The 19,189-nt window shown below is 43.1% G+C and overlaps 1 protein-coding gene across 1 annotated transcript; it reads left to right on the top strand.

Annotated features, from left to right (window-relative positions):
* The first annotated feature begins 1,029 nt into the window (after nucleotides 1-1,029).
* On the top strand, nucleotides 1,030-11,068 carry CLRN2 (clarin 2). Its single transcript, XM_086407350.1, has 3 exons — nucleotides 1,030-1,332; nucleotides 7,418-7,597; nucleotides 10,564-11,068. The coding sequence occupies exons 1-3, from the start codon at nucleotides 1,080-1,082 to the stop codon at nucleotides 10,827-10,829; spliced, it is 699 nt and encodes a 232-aa protein (XP_086263476.1). The 5' UTR covers nucleotides 1,030-1,079; the 3' UTR covers nucleotides 10,830-11,068.
* Nucleotides 11,069-19,189: the final 8,121 nt, after the last annotated feature.

The following is a 19,189-nucleotide window of genomic DNA, read 5'->3' as shown; positions in this document are numbered from 1 at the left end:
ATTGTCTAAAAATTAAAACTTTAAATGCACCGTGTAAGATAGAAATTAGGGAATATTGCATTCCTTGTGCCTGTAAGTGAAAAGGAAGTGACATACCTTCACTACTCTGTGCTCAGTCTTTCAGTCTTTTCCCACTCCTTGCGACTCCAGGGACTGTAGCCGCCCAGGCTCCTCTGTCCAAGGGATGCTCCAGGGAAGAATACTGGAGTGGGTTGCCATTTCCTCCTCCAGGGGATCTTCACTATCAGAAGAGACAAAGACCCCAGCAGGGTGATGGGAGATTATTTGCTAAAACATTAGAAAAACACTTTCCCATTCAGATGACATGACCTGTGAAGGATAAAGAGGGTGTGTGTGTGTGTGTGTACTTAAGGGTTGGGTCCAGGCTGCCCCAGCCATCTCAAAGCTGCAATTTTACCCACAGTGGATCCACCCAGTGATAAATTCAAGAATCATAAAACCTTGCTTACGCATTTCAATTAAAAGGGTTGAGAACAGAGGTCATTTCATGGTGTTAATAACACTTCTAGGGGTTCTGACAGCAGTGACATTTCAGAGAAAGCAATGCCCAGGCACGCATCAAAGAGATCAACATCTGATACCACGCATTGCTGGCAACATTCAAAGGCTAGTCTTTCCATCTTTGTTTTCCTTCTACCGTTTGCATTTTGTGAGACTGCTTGTTGTCTCTTTAGACTCAGATCTACCTGATTTTGCCTGCTAATAGCTCCTTCGTCCTTAAGAGAGCCGCAGTAGGGTTATTCAAATACTCGAAATGAAGAACAGTTAAACTGTCTTCTGAAACCTTAGTCTAGTGGAAGATATAGGGTTACTTCCTGGGTAACACACTCCTCCACACTGCAGTCAGGTGAAGACGTCCCTGTAGACACTTCCCCTGTGGTTGTAGTAAACATGGGCTGTGGGGGCAGGTGCTGAGGGAGGACCAGGACACGCACCTGAACTCTTGAGCCGGCGTCTGGGAGAGCCAACCCTGAAGCAGTGGATCACCCAGTGTCTGGAAGATGCTGAGGACCCCCGGTGTTGCTGGGCCCCCTGGAGCATGACCTGCACTCAGCAGCATGCCTGGATGGTTCAAAAAGGCGTGGTACGGGCTGGCTTCTCTGCTCAGCTTCTCCTCCTTCATCCTGATCATCGCTGCCCTGGCACTGCCCCACTGGCTGAGTGGGAAAATCCTCTGTCAGACGGGAGTGGACCTCGTCAACGCCACGGATCCAGAGCTGGTCAAATTCATCGGAGACATTTACTACGGACTCTTCCGCGGTTGTAAGGTGCGGCAGTGCGGGCTGGGGGGCCGCCAGTCCCAGTTCACGAGTGAGTATACTGCGGCCGCAGAGCTGCTGTAGAACGCTTATTTGTAAATACTTGTATGGGGTGCGTGCACGCGCGCTCTGTCAGCCTGTCGAACTCTTTGCGACCCCATGGACTGTGGCCCACCCACCAGGTTCCTCTGCCCATGGGGTTTTCCAGGCAAGAATACTGGAGTAGGCTTGTGTCTAAATGCAGAATTGAAGAGCCGCTTCAGTCGAAGGCATGATGACAAAATCCACAGTAAGCCAAGGACTTACTCTTGTTCAGCATCAAGAAAAGATCTTTTTTTTTCTTTCTGCAGAGATTTGTAGATCTTTGTAGTTACCTCTATGAATAATCACTATTAATATATTGAGTGCTTACTTGTGTCAGACATTCTACAGAATGCTTTCCATGGCTTATCTCTCTTAAGCCTTGTAACAAATTTATAAAGAAGGCATTGTTAACATTTCCATTTTGCAGAGGGTTACACACGGACACTCGGAGATTTCATTACCTAACTTGCATGAGGTCAACCAGCCAGGAAACAGTGTCAGACTTCAGATGCAGGCCATGCAACTGGGGTGCACTCAGCCAGTCTAGCCTGCAAATGTAGACCAGCTGCTGAAATGAGACTTACACTTCTGTTTATATTAATATAAAAGTTTCAGAGTCTAAGAAAAAGCCAAAGAGCTCTACATCCGAGCACTGGAATCAGACTACCTGGGTTCAAAGCCCGAACCCATTGTTTCCTGGCAGGGAGAGCTCGGGCACAGCTGCTGTCTGTGAACTTGAGCAGGTACCGACCTGGCCAGGCGGACATCCAGGTCACGTCAGAGCCTCTCTGCGTGTAAACAGAGCAGGAATCCAAGCCCAGCGTATGAAGGGTCCTCTGGGAAGGAAAAGCCAACCCCAAAAGGCCAATATTCTGCATGTCTTCAGAATAAAACAGATTACCAGTAAGAACAGTAGCCTACAAATACATAAGTAACCCACATAATGGAAAAACAAGGGAATAAGGAATTTTATTCATTATTTGATTTCTCTATGTCAGGATTTTAGTGGAGAAGGAATGGCACCCACTCCAGTACTCTTGCCTGGAAAATGCCATGGATGGAAGAGCCTGGTAGGCTACGGTCCATGGGGTCGCTGAGAGTCAGACACAAGTGAGCGACTTCACTTTCTCTCTTTAGCCAGAGTATCTTCTTAAACATATAAAGAGAGAAAACTGGAACCACTGACAAACAATACAAATTGGCTTCACTTATATACACGAAGGATATATATATACTAAAAATTGTTAGGTATAGCAATAAGAAAAATCTTGGGGAATATTTATATTTACCCAGAAATTAAACTGGACAAGGAATACTGAAAAAATAGCTAGGTCTTTTAAGAATATGAGGGGATAAAACATATCAGCAAATCTGATGGTGCTGTACAGTAGAAACTAACCACCACATTGTAAAGCAACTATACTCCCATAAAATGTAATAAAAAATTACATAGAAAGCTGAAAACACATTTAACATGAATAAATAAAAAAATATAACAAAGAAATAGGACAGGCTAAAAGGAAATGATGACAACTGTGTGCAGTACTCGGTTCTGAGCTGGGTCCATTTACTGTAAATGACGTCACTAGGATAATCGATGGAACTTGAACCGGGCATCAGGATTAAACACCAGTCATACGCCAGTGTTGACCTAATGATTTTCATAATTGTATCATGGTTGTCAAAGAGAATGCCCTTTTTGAGGAAACTGCCCCTGAAGTACTCAGGGTTGAAGGAGCAATGTACCCTCAAATGGTTCAGGGGAAAAAAAAAATTATTGGTAGCATTAAGGTTATTTCAAACCACTTATACAAAAAAAAAAAAAAGTGGGAGATGCACAATTTTTTAAACAGTTGTAGATAATTTGCAAAGTTTTTATTCTGTATTGGATATTCTCATCAGAAGTGAGTCTTGCTACCTTTAGTAAAAGGTGAAAGATTTATATGATTTGAGGAGAAAGCAGAGTATATTTCTACCTTTAGATGTACAGCTCCTAGAGCCAACATCACCTACCTGTGTGAGGTACCTAGGGGGTGCATCAGAGCCCACCACCCCCAAGACAGAATCAGGATTTACCTACTACTATCCATAGAAATTTAAAAAAAATCCTGCTCCTAGGGCCTGTGTGCAGATCAGGAGAATTGGGGGGTGGGTGTGAAAGTGCTTTGTAAACTGGAGTAGGAGGGTTTGGTTAGGTCTTGTAAGACAAACAGCCTCCATTCCCACCTTCAGAGGGGTCTCCCCTAGAGTCACCCAGGAAGGTCAGTTTCCAAATCAACCAGGGAGAAAAGCAAAGAGCTATATATACAGGATGACTTCCCAGCTAGTTCAGCAGTAAAGAATCTGCCTGCCGATGCAGGAGACTCAAGAGACCTCAGGTTCAATCCCTAGGTAGGGAAAATCCCCTGGAGAAGGAAATGGCAACCCACTGTAGTATTCTTCCTTGGGAAATCCTGTGGACAGAGGAGCCTGGTGGGCTACAGGCCGTGAGGTTGCAAAGAGTTGGAACAACTGAGCGACTGAGCACATATATAAGCACTCACATATGCAGCACAATCATGATTAAGATCCTTGTTTATACCCAGACTTTCTGAAATAAAAGCAAAACAACCTAGCCATTTGAGTGGAAAGAAAGAGACAGATGCTTATTTAGCCACGTTCACACATTCACCCGTATTGTAGAGTATTTGTGGGCCTGATATTCGAGGAAAACAGGGATGAACTAAACAGAGGCATGTCTGCCATTAGAAGCTTTCCATCCGGGAAAGAGAAAGGCAGTAAGTGATCCCTGAGCAGTGACACATGAGTGTTACAAGCTTCCTTCTTTGTTCATTTCCTTCATCCATTTCTGCGCTGGAAAGGAGATCTTACTGATGCCCATCTAACTGATGAGGAAACTGAGGATCAGAGAAACCAATAAAGAAAATAATTTCTGTAAAAGCAGCTGATGTAATGCCTGAAAGGTAGTATGTGCTTGATCATTTTCAATTTGCTGGGGCCCTCGTCACCTCTCACCCCAAAACATTCCATCCACAGCCAGACCTGTAACTGACTTCAGCTCTCACACTTTTCTTATTACTGTCTATTTTAGATAACAGTCCTCTCTCAGATGTGTCTTTTGCAAATATTTTCTCCCATTCAGTGACCGTGTTGTTGTTTTTTTTGACACTGTCTTTCATAAGGCAGAATTTTTCCACTTTAATGAAATCTAATGTATCAATTTTTTTTAAATTATTTTTTGCCTTGCTGGGGTAAAAAGGACCTCTGGACTTCTCTAGGGTATTACAAATTATGTAATAATAACATAATTATCTAATTTGAGATGCTGATAGGTTGATTAATCACTTCTGGGATTCAAGCAAGGTAGCTTTTATATGTACACAATATGAATACTTATTCAAATTCAGGACTTGCCTCGTGGTTCAGGAGCTAAGACTCAACACTCCCAATATAGGGAGCAAATAAAGATGGAAGCTCCCACGTGCTGAAATGAAGATCTGACGCAGCCAATAAATAATTTCTTTTTTAAAAAGGAAAATTCAAAGTAAAGCTTCTAGAATTTCAGCTCTGCAAGCACTAAATTTTTACATCTTTGCTTATCCAAGTTATCTGATTTTCCTGCTATGCTGTGTGTGTGTGCTAAATCCCTTCAGTCATGTCTGACTCTTTGTGACCCCATGGACTGCAGCCCACCAGGCTCGCCTGTCCATGAGATTCTCCAGGCAAGAATACTGGAGTGGGTCGCCATGCCCTCCTCCAGGGAATCTTCCCAACCCAGGGATCAAACCTGCATCTCTTACATCTCCTGCATTAGCAGGCAGGTTCTTTAGGACCAGTGCCACCTGGGAAGCCCCCATATCACTTCATATGCCCCAAAATGCCCTTGCCCATCATAGTAATGGTTATTTCTCGATTTTTTATTAGATCAAATCTGGAGATGATTTAATACCAGTACATGGATATGATTAATTCTTTTCAAAAGCTATATTGTGTGAACTGTGCTTTAATTAATTAAATCAGTCTCCTATTGATTCATGGGCTTCCCAGGTGGTTCAATGGTAAAGAATCTGCCTGCCAATGCGGCAGATGCAGGAGACATGGGTTCTATCCCTGTGTTGGAAAGATTCCCCTAGAGGAGGAAATGGCAACCCATTCCAGTATTCTTGCATGGGAAATTTCATGGACAGAGGAGCCTGGGGGGCTACAGTCCATGGGGTTGAAAAGAGTTGGACAGGAATCAGCACAGCACCAATTCATATTTTCGTTTCTCTCCAACCTTTTGCTACTTTAAGGAATATCTGATACACACACACACACACACACACACACACACACACATACAGCTTTGAGCACATGTGGGAGTGCTTTTCCTAGAAGTGGAATTTCAGTGAGACATGCTGCCAAATTCCTCGCAAAGAAAGTTGTATAAATTAATATCACTACCAGGTTTGACAGCATCTCCTTCCCTATACCTTCGTCAACACCGTGTATTAGCGAACCTTTGGTCTTTGCCAATCACATAGGTGATGATTTTCTATTTTAAGTGTTTGGTGAGGATTATTATGCTGGTCATATGTCCTAAGGATTGCATGAGCAAGTAAGGGGATAAGGAAACAATTAGGTAATCAGGCACAAGCTACCACGTTTGGAATGAAAAAAAAAATGCTGAGAGTCTGCAATAAAAAATAAAAATCTAAAGGACACTGAGATATAAGGAATGGAAATGAAAATGAGAAGTCCTACAGGGAAAAGTCCCATGGGAAGGAGTTCATTTTCCAGGGTAAAGTTTCTCAGGCCGAGGAGATAACCACATGAAGATAAATACACATGGAAATACGGAACTAAAAGGAAAATTCGATCAGAACTAAAGATGTAACTGTGCTGTGTCTGGAAACTTCTGAGTGGAAAGGACACTTTAAAGGGAACAAAATTCTTGTTCTCAGACTTGGCAGACACCAGCCTTCTCTGAATAAAAATGAGCAGGTGAGCCAGCAAAGGAGCTGGGGGACGGGGTCAGGCAGAGAGTGGAGCCAGGAAAGCTTTGAGTCCTGGTTCTCAGTTGGGGTGGGAGACGGGCTGGTCAGTTTGGTGCCAAGTAGTGAAGCAGGGATGCGGGAGTGCACAGGATGGACCCAGGTTAGACCAGGAAGTGTTCAGTAGAAACCTCAGAGTAGTTGCAGAGGAAGGGGCTTGCCCAGGTGTTTTTATTTATTTTTTTAGCTTTCATCGTTTTATTTCTTTAAGTCTTTATTGAATTTGTTACATCATTGCTTCTGTTTTATGCTTTGTTTTTCTGGCCATGAGGCATGTGGGATCTTAGCTCTCCCAGCCAGGCATTAAACCTGCACCCCCTGAACAGGAAGACCAAGTCTTAACCTACTGGACCACCAGGGAAGTCCCCGCTTTCATTGTTTTAAATCATTCATATATAATAACTGAAGCCAGTGACTCTCAACTCTATATACCATATGGTATATAGGACTATGGGGCTTCCCTGGTGCCTCAGACAGTAAAGAATCCATGTGTAATGAAGGAGACCTAAGTTCGATCCCTGGGTCAGGATGATCCCCTGGAGAAGGAAATGGCTATCCACTCCAGTCTTCTTGCCTGGAGAATCCCATGCACGGAGGAGCCTGGTGGGCTACAGTTCATGGGGTTGCAAAAGATTTGGACAAACAACACTCTGACCCTGATGAAAGCTTTGTGATCAGCCTTCTTAGACTGCTTCTCGTGCCAGGCTCCTTTGCTAAAGAGACACCCCCTGGGGCTTGTGTGGATCAATTCAAACCAGATCCCAGAGCCGCAAGGCCAATGCAGCTTAAACACCCAGCTGGGGTATATTCTGATTTTGCATCCACCCTAAGGAAGCGAAGATTGTTGGGCAACTGATAAGGGGTAAATTTATCTGGGAAGTCTCTTGCTTTTTGGAAGCCCAATGCTTGCTGCCTTGCCCTCACTCTGCTGTACTAACGCCTTCATGGTCAGCAGCCTGGGCCATGTACCCTTGAGCTGAGCTCTGAGGCTAATGTGTTGGCTGTGTCTTGTTTCTGCAGTCTTCCCACACCTGGTGAAGGAGCTCAACGCAGGCCTCCATGTCACACTTCTGCTGCTCCTCTTCTTGGCCTTGGCGCTGGCTCTGGTCAGCATGGGCTTTGCCATTCTCAACATGATCCAAGTTCCATACCGGGCAGTCAACGGCCCTGGGGGCATCTGTCTATGGAATGTTCTTGCAGGTAAGGGAGGCCCCACGGGGAGAGAGATTCCTGCCCACATCACCAGGAGGCTGAGTTCCAAGCAGGTGGGCAGGTGTGAAGGAGTGAAAATACCCCACCTCAAGCTTCACTTCCCTGGGTTTGTTACCTTCTTGATGGGCACCAATGTCCTTCTTACTAAAAGCTGAAGAATAGCTGTCATCATGAAGAATCAGGTCTTAGTGTGTATGAGTGGCTGAGGACTTGGAGAAGCAAAGAGGTTGGGATGAGAGACAAAGGAAGACAGAAAGATGGGGGTGGAGAGATGGGGACCCTGGGACCGGTGGTAGGGGAGCTGCTGCCATGAAGCTGGAGGAAACTCACAAAGAACAGAGGAGAAGGAACCTGGGGGGCTCACAGTCCTTATTTTCTGTAACCCTCACAACCTCCCTATGTTTGTTGTTGTTATTCAGTAGCTAAGTCGTGTCTGACTCTTTGGGACCCCATGGACTGCAGCCCACCAGGCTCGCCTGTCCTTTGCTATCTTCTGAAGTTTGCTCAAATTCATGCCCATTGAGTCCATAGTGCTATTTAACCATCTCATCCTCTGCCACTTCCTTCTCCTCCTGCCTTCAATCTTTCCCAGCATTAGGGTCTTTTCCAATGAGTCACCTCTGTGCATCAGGTGGATAAAGTATTGGAGCTTCAGCGTCACTCCTTCCAATGAATATTCAGGGCTGATATCCCTTAGAATTGACTAGTTTGATATCCTTGCAATCCAAGGGACTCTGCCATATTATTAGACCCATAGTTACAGATGAAGAACCTGAAGCTCAGAGATGTTAAAAGATGCACTGAAAGTCACATAGTCATGAGCAATAGAGGCAAGATTCCAACCCAGGTATAACTGAGTCTAAGCCTTTTGTTTTTTCATTAATCCATGGTGTCATCTATGACCACCATGACCTATTTTCCAAGAGAAAACCCAAGTCAAAAGATGTGCATAAGTGTGTGCAGGTGTGTTAATTTAGGAGAGTATATGGTATATAGAAATTAATTCACCTTTAGTTCAGCATTGAAAAAAAAAATCACCTGTAATGAAAGTAACAAAATCGTGAAAATGATTTCAGAAAATCCAGGTCAAATGGTGAAGGTGTCCTGATGTCAATAAACCCCACTACCTCACTACCTTATACAGGATGACCAGCAAGTATAAAAACAAGTGACGTTGATTTTAAAAAAAAAAAAAGAAGGCAAAAGGAGGAGACGACAGAGGACGAAATGTTTAGATAGCATCACTGACTCAATGGACCTGAATTTGAGCAAACTTCAGGAGACGGTGAAGGACAGAGGAGCCTAGTGTGCTGCCCTCCATGGGGTTGCAAAGAGCTGGACACGACTTAGGGACTGAACAATGACAACAATGTTACTTTATCATGCATTAGAACCTAATGTCAGTAAATCAGTTATTACATACTTGCCTATATTTGCAGACTGTGACCATCATGTAGAATTTCTTATAGACATGGCTCACTCCCATCTAGACTTGCATATCTCTGCCTGAATCCTCACAGTGACTGGCATGTAGAAAGTGTTCAATCTCACTCTTTAAATAAATGCTTATCTAGGTCAATTTCCTTCCTTCTTGAGGCAGTACTCTCAAGCTCATAGTATTTTTAAGAAGGCAATTTGACAAAACTTGACTCTTAAAAGGCATAAAAACATGAATAGCCTTTGATTAAACAACCCCAGACAGTAATTTATGCTAAGAAAATAACTGGAAAAGAGCACAAAAATATACATTAAAAGGTGTTTCCGGCAGCACTTTATAATATCAAAAATTGGAAGCAATCTAGAAATCCAGTAATGAAGTTACCCTTAATTAAACTTAATTAAGTGTGTCACTGGAATGAAGCATCATAGATCAATTTAAAGTGGTGCTGTAACAGAATATTTAGCAACATGGAAAAAAAATTTTCAAGTTAGAGAGAAAAAAATCAAGTGTAAAAGAATAGGAGTACCATAATACTAATTCTGTTAAAAAGAGAGAAATGTAAAGAAATATACTAAAATGTTCCAAGTGTTTTCATTTGACTTTTAGGGGGAAAAGCAAATTTGTCTTTTCATCTTTATGATTATCTTGGATGTCCAAGTTTTTTTCAAGGAAAGAATAATAATCTAAAGAAAGAGAATAATAAATGTGTTTTTAAAATATTAATTAAAATCAGGATAGGAGAAAAGTTGAGCAAAAGAGAGACATGGGGAGAGAAAAAGAACCAGAGAGAATCCGGAAGGTGCAAGTCCGAAGCAGCAGATAGGGAAAGACATGAAGTCTGCCCCTCTCTCCTCTCCTTTCCTGCTTCTCTTATCTTTTCTTATCGCTAAGCTTGGAAGGAGGATATTAAAGAGGAGAGAACTGTCTAGCCCTCTGTTGATCCTCCAGTCCACCCCATAAGATGCTCTTGCATCTTTCCTTATAGCCTCAGGGTCTGCATACACAGGCTGAATTAGTTAGAGATTGAGCTTATCCAACGTGGGTAAGTGCCCTGCACTGGGTAAAGAAAAAATTAGAGGGCTTGAGATTCAAAGTTGATCTGATAGGAAGCTGATTCCCACACCTCTTGCCCCTCACACAGTGAACTATCTGCCGCTTTTAAAAGCAAATCAAAATTTGTGTCACCCTCCGAATGTTTTAAGGGGCTTCCCTGGTGGCTCAGTGGTAAAGAACCCACCTGCCAATGCAGGAGACCTGGGTTAATCCCCAGATTGGGAAGATCTCCTGGAGGAAGAAATGGCAATCTGCTCCAGCATTCCTGCCTGGAAAAATCCCATGAACAGAGGAGCCAGGAAGGCTACAGTCCATGGGATCCATCGCAAAGAGTCGGACACAGCCAAGCAACTTAAACCTCAAAAGTTTGTTGCTTGTGCCCCAGAAAAGCCACCTCACCTCTAGGAGTTGAACTGCGGAAAAAAGGGCTCTGTACGAGGGTGTACTTTCTGGGTTTCAGGTGGAGTCGTGGCCTTGGCCATCGCCAGCTTCATGACCTCGGTAAAGTTTCACGACCTGACAGAACGAATCGCCAACTTCCGGGAGAAGCTGTTTCGCTTCGTGGTGGTGGAGGAGCAGTACGAGGAGTCCTTCTGGATCTGCGTGGCCAGCGCCTCAGCCCACGCCACTAACCTGGTTGTGGTGGCCATCAGTCAGATCCCCCTGCCGGAGGTCCAGGCCAAGATCGAAGAGGCCACGGTCACGGCCGAGGACATCTTGTATTAATAACCTGCACCTAAATCCAGGTTTTGGTGTGAATGGAAACCTCCCTTTTCTTTTTCCAGGGTTCGCAGTCCAGGATGTCTGTGTTACTGGCAGAAAGAATAAGGAAGTGGGAGGAGGGAGGGTGGTACGTGCACCAGAAAAGAAAACTTTCTGAATTTATAGCATCTCTGTGCTTCTTTCTCACTGATCTTGGAGTTAGAGACTGCCACTTGCCACCTGTCTGTGATGCTGGGCGATTCACTTAGTATCTATTAAATGGGAATATTAATGACCTTGCAATGTGGTAATGAGTTTTTTGTTGTTGTTCAGTCACTAAGTCATGTCTGACTGGCATGGACTTCAGCATGCCAGGCTTCCCTGTCCTTCACTGTCTCCTGGAGTTTGCTTAAACTCATGTCCATTGAGTGGGTGATGCATCTACCCATTTCATCCTCTGTTGCCCACTTCTCCTCCTGCCTTCAATCTTTCCCAGCATCAGCATCTTTTCCAATGAGCTGGCTCTTCACATCAGGTGGACAAAGTATTGGAAATTCAACTTCAGCATCAGTCCTTCCAATGAATATTCAGAGTTTATTTCCCTTAGGATTGACTGGTTTGATCTCCTTGTTGTTCAAGGGATTCTCAAGAGTCTTCAACACCACTGTTTGAAAGCGTGAATTCTTTGGTATTCAGCCTTCTTTATGATCCAACACATCTGTACACGACTACTGGAAAAACCTTACCTTTGACTATGTGGACCTTTGTCAACAATGTGATGTTACGTGGATGATAGTCTTGCCAGCCTTTGTATACTGGCTGGCACCCTGTACATATAAGACAGTATACATTCCAAGAAATGTCTAGAGACTCTTGGTATATTTCACTCAATACTAGGAAAGATGCTAAGAGGAAGATGGTAATATGCCTGACCTCCAGAGACACCTAGTCTTTTCATAGGACACAGGAATCAGAGAGCAACAATAACAGTAAGAATGAAAATAACCACCTTTCTTTGGGGGCTTCCCTGGTGACTCAGCTGATAAAGAAACCACCTGCAATGTGGGAGACCTGGTTTTGATCCCTGGGTTGGGAAGATCCCCTGGAGAAGGGTAGGTCTACCCACTCCAGTATTCTGGCCTGGAGAATTCCATGGACTGGCTACAAAGAGTCGGACACGATTGAGCGACTTTCGCTTTCACTTTTCACTCTTCTTTGGAGTGGCTACTGCCTGCAGTTCTAAAAGCTTTACATACTGTAAGTCATAGGTCCTCAGCACAAGTTTGTTGGTATAGTACTACTTAAGTCCCATTTCATAGATGGAGAAACTTAGGCATAAGGAGGTTGGATCACTTGCCAAGGTCAGGAATTAAATGGAGGGAAGTCTGAAGCTAAAGGGTACATGTTTAACCACTTGGCTAACCTGATGTTTGGTGTACAAACAATCGCAGAGCAATGAGATCAGTGTTCTAACAGCATATGGAGAAAGGACACAAGAAGGAGTTCATGCTTCGGGAGGGGATGCTGTGTGCGTCCCAGAGTTGACACTCGATCTAAACTCTGACAGAAGAGGAGACTTTTTCCAGTGGCAAAGGAAGCAAGGTTGGAGAAGGATTCCAGGTCAAGTCAGTAATGATAAGGAGGCACGGCATATGACATTACAAGTGTTAAGTGTGTTAGCCGCTCAGTCCTGTCTGACTCTGCAATTCCATGGACTGGATCCCCTCAGGCTCCTCTGTCCATGGGATTCTCCACACAAGAATACTGGAGTGAGTTGCCATACCCTTACAAAGGGGACTTGAAAGTATGTGAATGCCCAGCAGGGTTAGAATATTGCTCTAACACAGCTGTTGGACAAACCCAGATGCTTGTATTAGGTTTTCCTAAGTGGTGCTGTGACAATGGTTAATTTTGTGTCAACTTGGCTAGGACATGGTACAGAGATATTGGAGAAACACTACTCTAAATGTTGTTGTGAAGGTATTTGGGGGGGGGGGGGATGGGGGTTAAACAGTAGATTTTCAGGAAAGCAGATTGCCCTCCATAATATGGGATGGTCTCATCCAGTCAGTTGAAGGCCTTAAGAAAGAGACTGACTCCCCCAAGGGAGAGGGAATTCTGCCAGCAAACTTCCACTGGAGCCAAACTACAATTCTTCCCTTGGTCTTCAGACTGCCAGCTTACACTATAGATTCTGGATTTGCCAGCCTCCACAGTTATGTGAGCCAATTCCTTGTAATCTCTCTCTCTCTCTCTCACACACACAGACACACACAAACACATACAGACACACATACAAAGACACACACATCCTATTAGTTCTGTTACTTTGGCACATGACTCTAGTACACAACTATTTGTTGTTGTTCAGTCACTAAGTCATGCCTGACTCTTTGTGACCCCATGGACTGCAGCACACCAGTCTCCTCTGTCCTTCACCATCTCACGGAGTTTGCACAAACTCATGTCCATCAAGTCAGTGATGCCATCCAACCATCTCATCCTCTGCCACCCCCTTCTGTTGCCTTCAGTCTGTCCCATCATCAAGGTCTTTCCCGTGAGTCAGCTCTTCACATCCAGTGGCCAAAGTGTTGGAGCTTCAGCTACAGCAACAGTCCTTCCAAAGAGTATTCAGGGTTGATTTCCTTAAGGGTTGACTGGTTTGATATCCTTGCAGTGCAAGGGACTCTCAAGAGTCTTCTCCAGCACCACAATTCCCAAGCATCAGTTCTTTGGCACTCAGCCTTCTTTATGTTCCAACTCTCACATTGTACATGACTACTGGAAAAACACACTCTGTTAAGCCTATTAATTCATTTTCCCATTATGCCAGCTGGGGTGAATCCTTTCCCAGCCCTCCTGTCTTCATGCCAGGTAAAAGTTATTCCAACCCCACCCCCCACCCCCCCGCAGATTAGCTTCCACTAAAATGACACCTGATATGGACTCACCCTACTTCTCTTAACAATGAACCTCAGAAAGTTTCCATAGAATCTCTTCTAATTGCTTGTGATTCCCTCTGTGTCCTGCCCCTTTCAACCCTTTGTCCCCACCCCAGACACAGCTGCAGTCCTACTTAGCAGAGTGTTGTCGCTCATCAAATATGCAGGATGGCACACAATGGAAGGCAGGGAAAATGTGACAGGAGATGCAGCCAAAAGATAGAAGCAGGCTGCAGTGCTGTCTTGAAAACAAGTGGAAAGGTCAATGTTCTATCAAGTTTAACATGAAGTCCTGAGGACAGTTCTTTACAATCAATAACATAACAAAATTTGGGCAACAGTTTATATGATAAACATCTGAGGGTCATGGGACATGTATTCATTCATTCAACAAGTGCTGAAGTTTCTGCAAGTAGAACAATGAACAGACAAAACTTCCCGCCCCTGCAAGATCGGGTGGGTCTTGGTGGTTGGTGACTCATCTCTGACAGCTTGTGAGCTCCTAAAAAATGCCAGCCTAAGCCTTAGCTTTCACCCTGATCAGACTCCGTTCTGTGCAGACTCTCAGGTGGTAGAAGAGTGAATTTGGTTTTGCTTCTAATAGTAGAATGGCCTTATCAAGATGGCAACCTTGATGAAGATCCATCTGCTCCATGGTGTCAAAGGGCAGGCTTTTGTGTGAGTGTGTAGTTTTTCAGTGACAGGATCTACAGCTTTCCAAAAGGTTTCAGAAGTGTCTATAACACCCTAAAATGTTCAAACCCTGGTCCACCAGGCAGCAACCTTCATGCTTCTGGAGATAGTCGGGTTTGGTCTGAAAGGTGTCTGTCACGGATATCACAGGAGAGCTTCCTATATGGAATGTACTGAGTTTTGTTAGGAGTGAGGGGAGGGGGAGAGGAGACAATACATGTCTGGGCCACAGTGCACTCACATGAGACTCAAAGGTACAGAGAAAGTATCTCTCCTTTATTCTGACCGTAGTTAATCTGGTCATTTTATGAGTCATGAAAAAATAATAAATGCCTAATTCAGTTTATTATTTTTCTTGAAGACTTGAATATTACATTTTATTTTATTTTTAAAATTAAATTTATTTATTTATTTTAACTGGAGGCTAATTACTTTACAATATTGTAGTGGTTTTGCCATACATTGACATGAATCAGCCATGGGTGTACATCTGCTCCCCATCCTGAACCCCCCTCCCCCCTCCCTCCCCATCCCATCCCTCAGGGTCATCCCAGTGCACCAGCCCTGAGCACCCTGTCTCATGCATCGAACCTGGACTGGTGATCTGTTTCACATATAATAATATACATGATTCAGTGCTATTCTCTCAAATCATCCCACCCTAGCCTTCTCCCACAGAGTCCAAAAGACTGTTCTTTACTGTATCTCTTTTGCTGTCTTGCATACAGGATCATCATTACTATCTTTCTAAAATCCACAGATATGCGTTAATATACTGTATTGCTGTTTTTCTTTCTGACTTACTTCACTCTGTTAATAAGCTCCAGTTTCATCCACCTCATTAGAACTGATTCAAATGCATTCTTTTTAATAGCTGAGTAATACCCCATTGTGTACATGTACCACAGCTTTCTTATCCACTCATCTGCTGATGGACATCTAGGTTGCTTCCATGTCCTGACTATTGTAAACACTGCTGTGATGAACATTGGGGTACACATGTCTCTTTCAATCCTGGTTTCCTTGGTGTGTATGCCCAGCAGTGGGATTGCTGGGTCATATGGCAGTTCTATTTCCAGTATTTTAAGGAATCTCCACACTGTTCTCCATAGTGGCTGTACTAGTTTGCATTCCCACCAACAGTATAAGAGGGTTGGTTCCCTTTCTCTGCACCATCTCCAGCATTTATTGTTTGTAGACTTTTTGATAGTAGCCATTATGACCAGCAGGAGATGGTACCTCATTGTGGTTTTCATTTGCATTTTCTTCTTTGGAGAAATGTCTGTTTAGTTCTTTGACCCATTTTTTGATTGGGTCATTTATTTTTCTGGAATTGAACTGCAGGAGCTGCTTGTATATTTTTGAGGTTAATTCTTCATCAGTTGCTTCATTTGCTACTATTTTCTCCCATTCTGAAGGCTGTCTTCACCTTGCTTATAGTTTCCTTCATTGTGCAAAAGCTTTTAAGTTTAATTAGGTCCCATTTGTTTATTTTTGCTTTTATTTCCATTACTCTGGGAGATGGATCACAGAGGATCCTGCTGTGATTTATGTCAGATAGTGTTTTGCCTATGTTTTCCTCTAGGAGTTTTTTAGTTTCTGGTCTTACATTTAGATCTTTAATCCATTTTTAGTTTATTTTTGTGTATGGTGTTAGAAAGTGTTATAGTTCCATTTCTTTACAAGTGGTTGACCAATTTTCCCAGCACCACTTGTTAAAGAGATTGTCTTTTCTCCATTGTATATTCTTGCCTCCCTTGTCAAGGATAAGGTGTCCATAGGTGCGGGGAGCCGGTGTGAGGACTTCCACCCGTGGCAAAGGTCATGAGGAAGGAGGCTCGATACATGCAAAGGCGGGATCCAGCCTCAGGAGTCCCCCTGGAAATTCTCGAGCATCTACCCCCATAACCAGAGCCTGCCTACTTTACTACTTTGTGCTCTCACCTACACCTCTGACTTTACGGGGGGCTGTCCCCCACCACCTCTTTCTGAGAAGGAGTTAACTTAGAGCTCCAGTTAATAAAAATTCCTGGGCACAACAGGGGTGTTTTAACCTACAAACTCCTCTGAAGGTTCTCTAGCCTGCCTGACAGGCTTGTCCGGCCACATGTGATTGCTCACAGCCTCCCAACCGTGAGAGGCACGAGATGCTTTAAACCTTCTAAAAACAGGTTCCTTAGAAAAGTTAGAAAACTATTAGTATAAGTATAGTGGGCTGATTAGAAATTGTATTGGTGAAGGGTTTTCATTTGTTGAGCCAATGTTTACTGCTAAGTCTCCACATCCCCTGCCCTTATACACATTAATGAATATGTAAAAGAAATAAGTATTAACCTTTGATATTAATCACGTTAGACCTTAGGCTAAGTAAATTCTTTCCTTAATTAAAACCCACTACACCCTCGCCCTATAGGAATGTAACTTTATCTGGTACCTTCGGAAGGTGGGGTCTTTTTTAAGAATAATCACCCCTGGAGAAATAAGTGACCTGGTTGACTGACCGCTGTCACAAGGAGAGGGTCATAAATTGTCAGCAGGCCTCCTGGCCAGAAGATGATGTAACACCCCTAAGACCTCTGTATACATTTGTATGAAGCACCTGACTTTGATAAAAGTCAAGACTGCTGACCCCGCGTGACTTTTGCATAACATCTCAGTGTATAAAAGTAGACCATGGAAAATAAAGAATTGGGATCAGTTTCTCAAAATACTGGTCTCCCCATGTCGCTCTCTCTCTCAAACTCTGGCTGAGTCTCCATCTGCAGCGCGGAACCCACCAAGCTTACTAATTATGCCTGGGCTTCTAAGATCCGACCGGGGAGGCCTCAGTGTCTCCTCTCCTTTGGGAGAATGGAAGGACGCCTGTGGCCTACGTAAGTGGTGCAAACTTCTTGTCTTGGAGTTTTATTGGTCTCCTGGTAAACCAAGCTACTCAGCCTCTTTTCTCCACTGAATTTTCCTACTGAGCTATCCTCATTCTATTACTCTTTATATCTCTAATTAATATCTAATTGAAGCTATTGTATCCTGATCCTCGCCGACGCCGTCCCTGTTTCAAACTCCCTGGATCAGCCGGGGCTGGACCTCGGCACATAGGTGCATGGATTTATCTCTAGGCTTTCTATTTTGTTCCATTGAGCTATATTTCTGTCTTTGTGCCAGTACCATACTGTCTTGATGACTATAGCTTTGTAGTATAGTCTGAAGTCAGGCAGGTTGATTCTTCCAGTTTCATTCTTCTTCCTCAAGATTGTTTTGGCTATTCGAGGTTTTTTGTATTTCCATACAAATTGTGATATTATTTGTTCTAGTTCTCTGAAAAATACTGTTGGTAGCTTGATAGGGATTGCATTGAATCTATAGATTGCTTTGAATAATATACTAATTTTCACTATATTGATTCTTCCTATATATGAACATGGTATATTTCTCCATCTATTTGTGTCATCTTTGATTTCCTTCATCAGTGTTTTATAGTTTTCTATATTTAGGTCTTGTGTTTCTTTAGATAGATATATTCCTAAGTATTTTATTCTTTTTGTTGCAATGGTGACTGGAATTGTTTCTTTAATTTCTCTTTCTGTTTTCTCATTGTTAGTGTATAAGAATGCAAGGGATTTCTGTGTGTTGATTTTATATCCTGCAACTTTACTATATTCATTGATTAGCTCTAGTAATTTTCTGGTGGAGTCTTTGGGGTTTTCTATGTAGAGGATCATGTCATCTGCAAAGAGTGGAAGTTTTACTTCTCTTTTTCCAATCTGGATTCCTTTTATTTCTTTGTCTGCTCTGATTGCTGTGGCAAAAACTTCCAAAACTATGTTGAACAGTAGTGGTGAGAGTGGGCACCCTTGTCTTATTCCTGACTTTATGGGAAATGCTTTCAATTTTTCACAATTGAGGATAATATTTGCTGTGGGATTATCATATATGGCTTTTATTATGTTGATGTATGTTCCTTCTATGCCTGATTTCTGGAGGGTTTTATCACAAATGGATGTTGAATTTTTTCAAACGCTTTCTCTACATCTATTGAGATAATCATATGGGTTTTATCTTTCAACTTATTAATGTGGTGTATCACAATTATTGATTTGTGAATATTGAAGAATCCTTGCATCCCTGGGATAAAGCCCACTTGGTCATGATGTATGATCTTTTTAATATGTTGTTGGATTCTGTTTGCTTGAATTTTGTTAAGGATTTGTGCATCTATGTTAATCAGTGATATTGGCCTGCAGTTTTCTTTTTTGTGTGGCATCTTTGTCTGGTTTTGGTATTAGGGTGATGGTGGCCTCATAAAATGAGTTTGGCAGTTTACCTTCCTCTGCAATTTTCTGGAAGAGTTTGAGTAGGATAGGTGTTAGCTCTTCTCTAAATTTTTGGTAGAATTCAGCTATGAAGCCGTCTGGTCCTGGGCTTTTGTTTGCTGGAAGATTTCTGATTACAGTTTCAATTTCCATGCTTGTGATGTGTCTGTCAAGATTTTCTCTTTCTTCCTGGTTCAGTTTTGGAAACTTGTACTTTTCTAAGAATTTGTCCATTTCTTACAAGTTGTACATTTTATTGGCATATGCTATGCTAAGTCCTTTCAGTCATGTCCGACTCTGTGTGACCCCATAGACGGCAGCCTACCAGGGTCCCCTGTCCCTGGGATTCTCCAGGCAAGAACACTGGAGTGGGTTGCCATTTCCTTCTCCAATGCATGAAAGTGAAAAGTGAAAGTGAAGTCGCTCAGTCGTGTCCAAC

Source organism: Bos grunniens, chromosome 6, assembly GCF_055505025.1.
Source record: "Bos grunniens cultivar Pamir isolate PY7600 chromosome 6, Bosgru_T2T1.0, whole genome shotgun sequence".
NCBI lineage: Eukaryota > Metazoa > Chordata > Mammalia > Artiodactyla > Bovidae > Bos > Bos grunniens.
This window is presented reverse-complemented; position numbering and strand designations above follow the sequence as displayed.

Bases quoted from the DNA above. Each gene is read 5' to 3' on its own strand.
- CLRN2 (XM_086407350.1), top strand. From the start codon at position 1,080: ATGCCTGGATGGTTCAAAAAGGCGTGGTACGGGCTGGCTTCTCTGCTC. The intron at 1,333-7,417 runs GTGAGTATACTG...TTGTTTCTGCAG, and splicing joins CCGCCAGTCCCAGTTCACGA to TCTTCCCACACCTGGTGAAG. The intron at 7,598-10,563 runs GTAAGGGAGGCC...TCTGGGTTTCAG, and splicing joins TCTATGGAATGTTCTTGCAG to GTGGAGTCGTGGCCTTGGCC.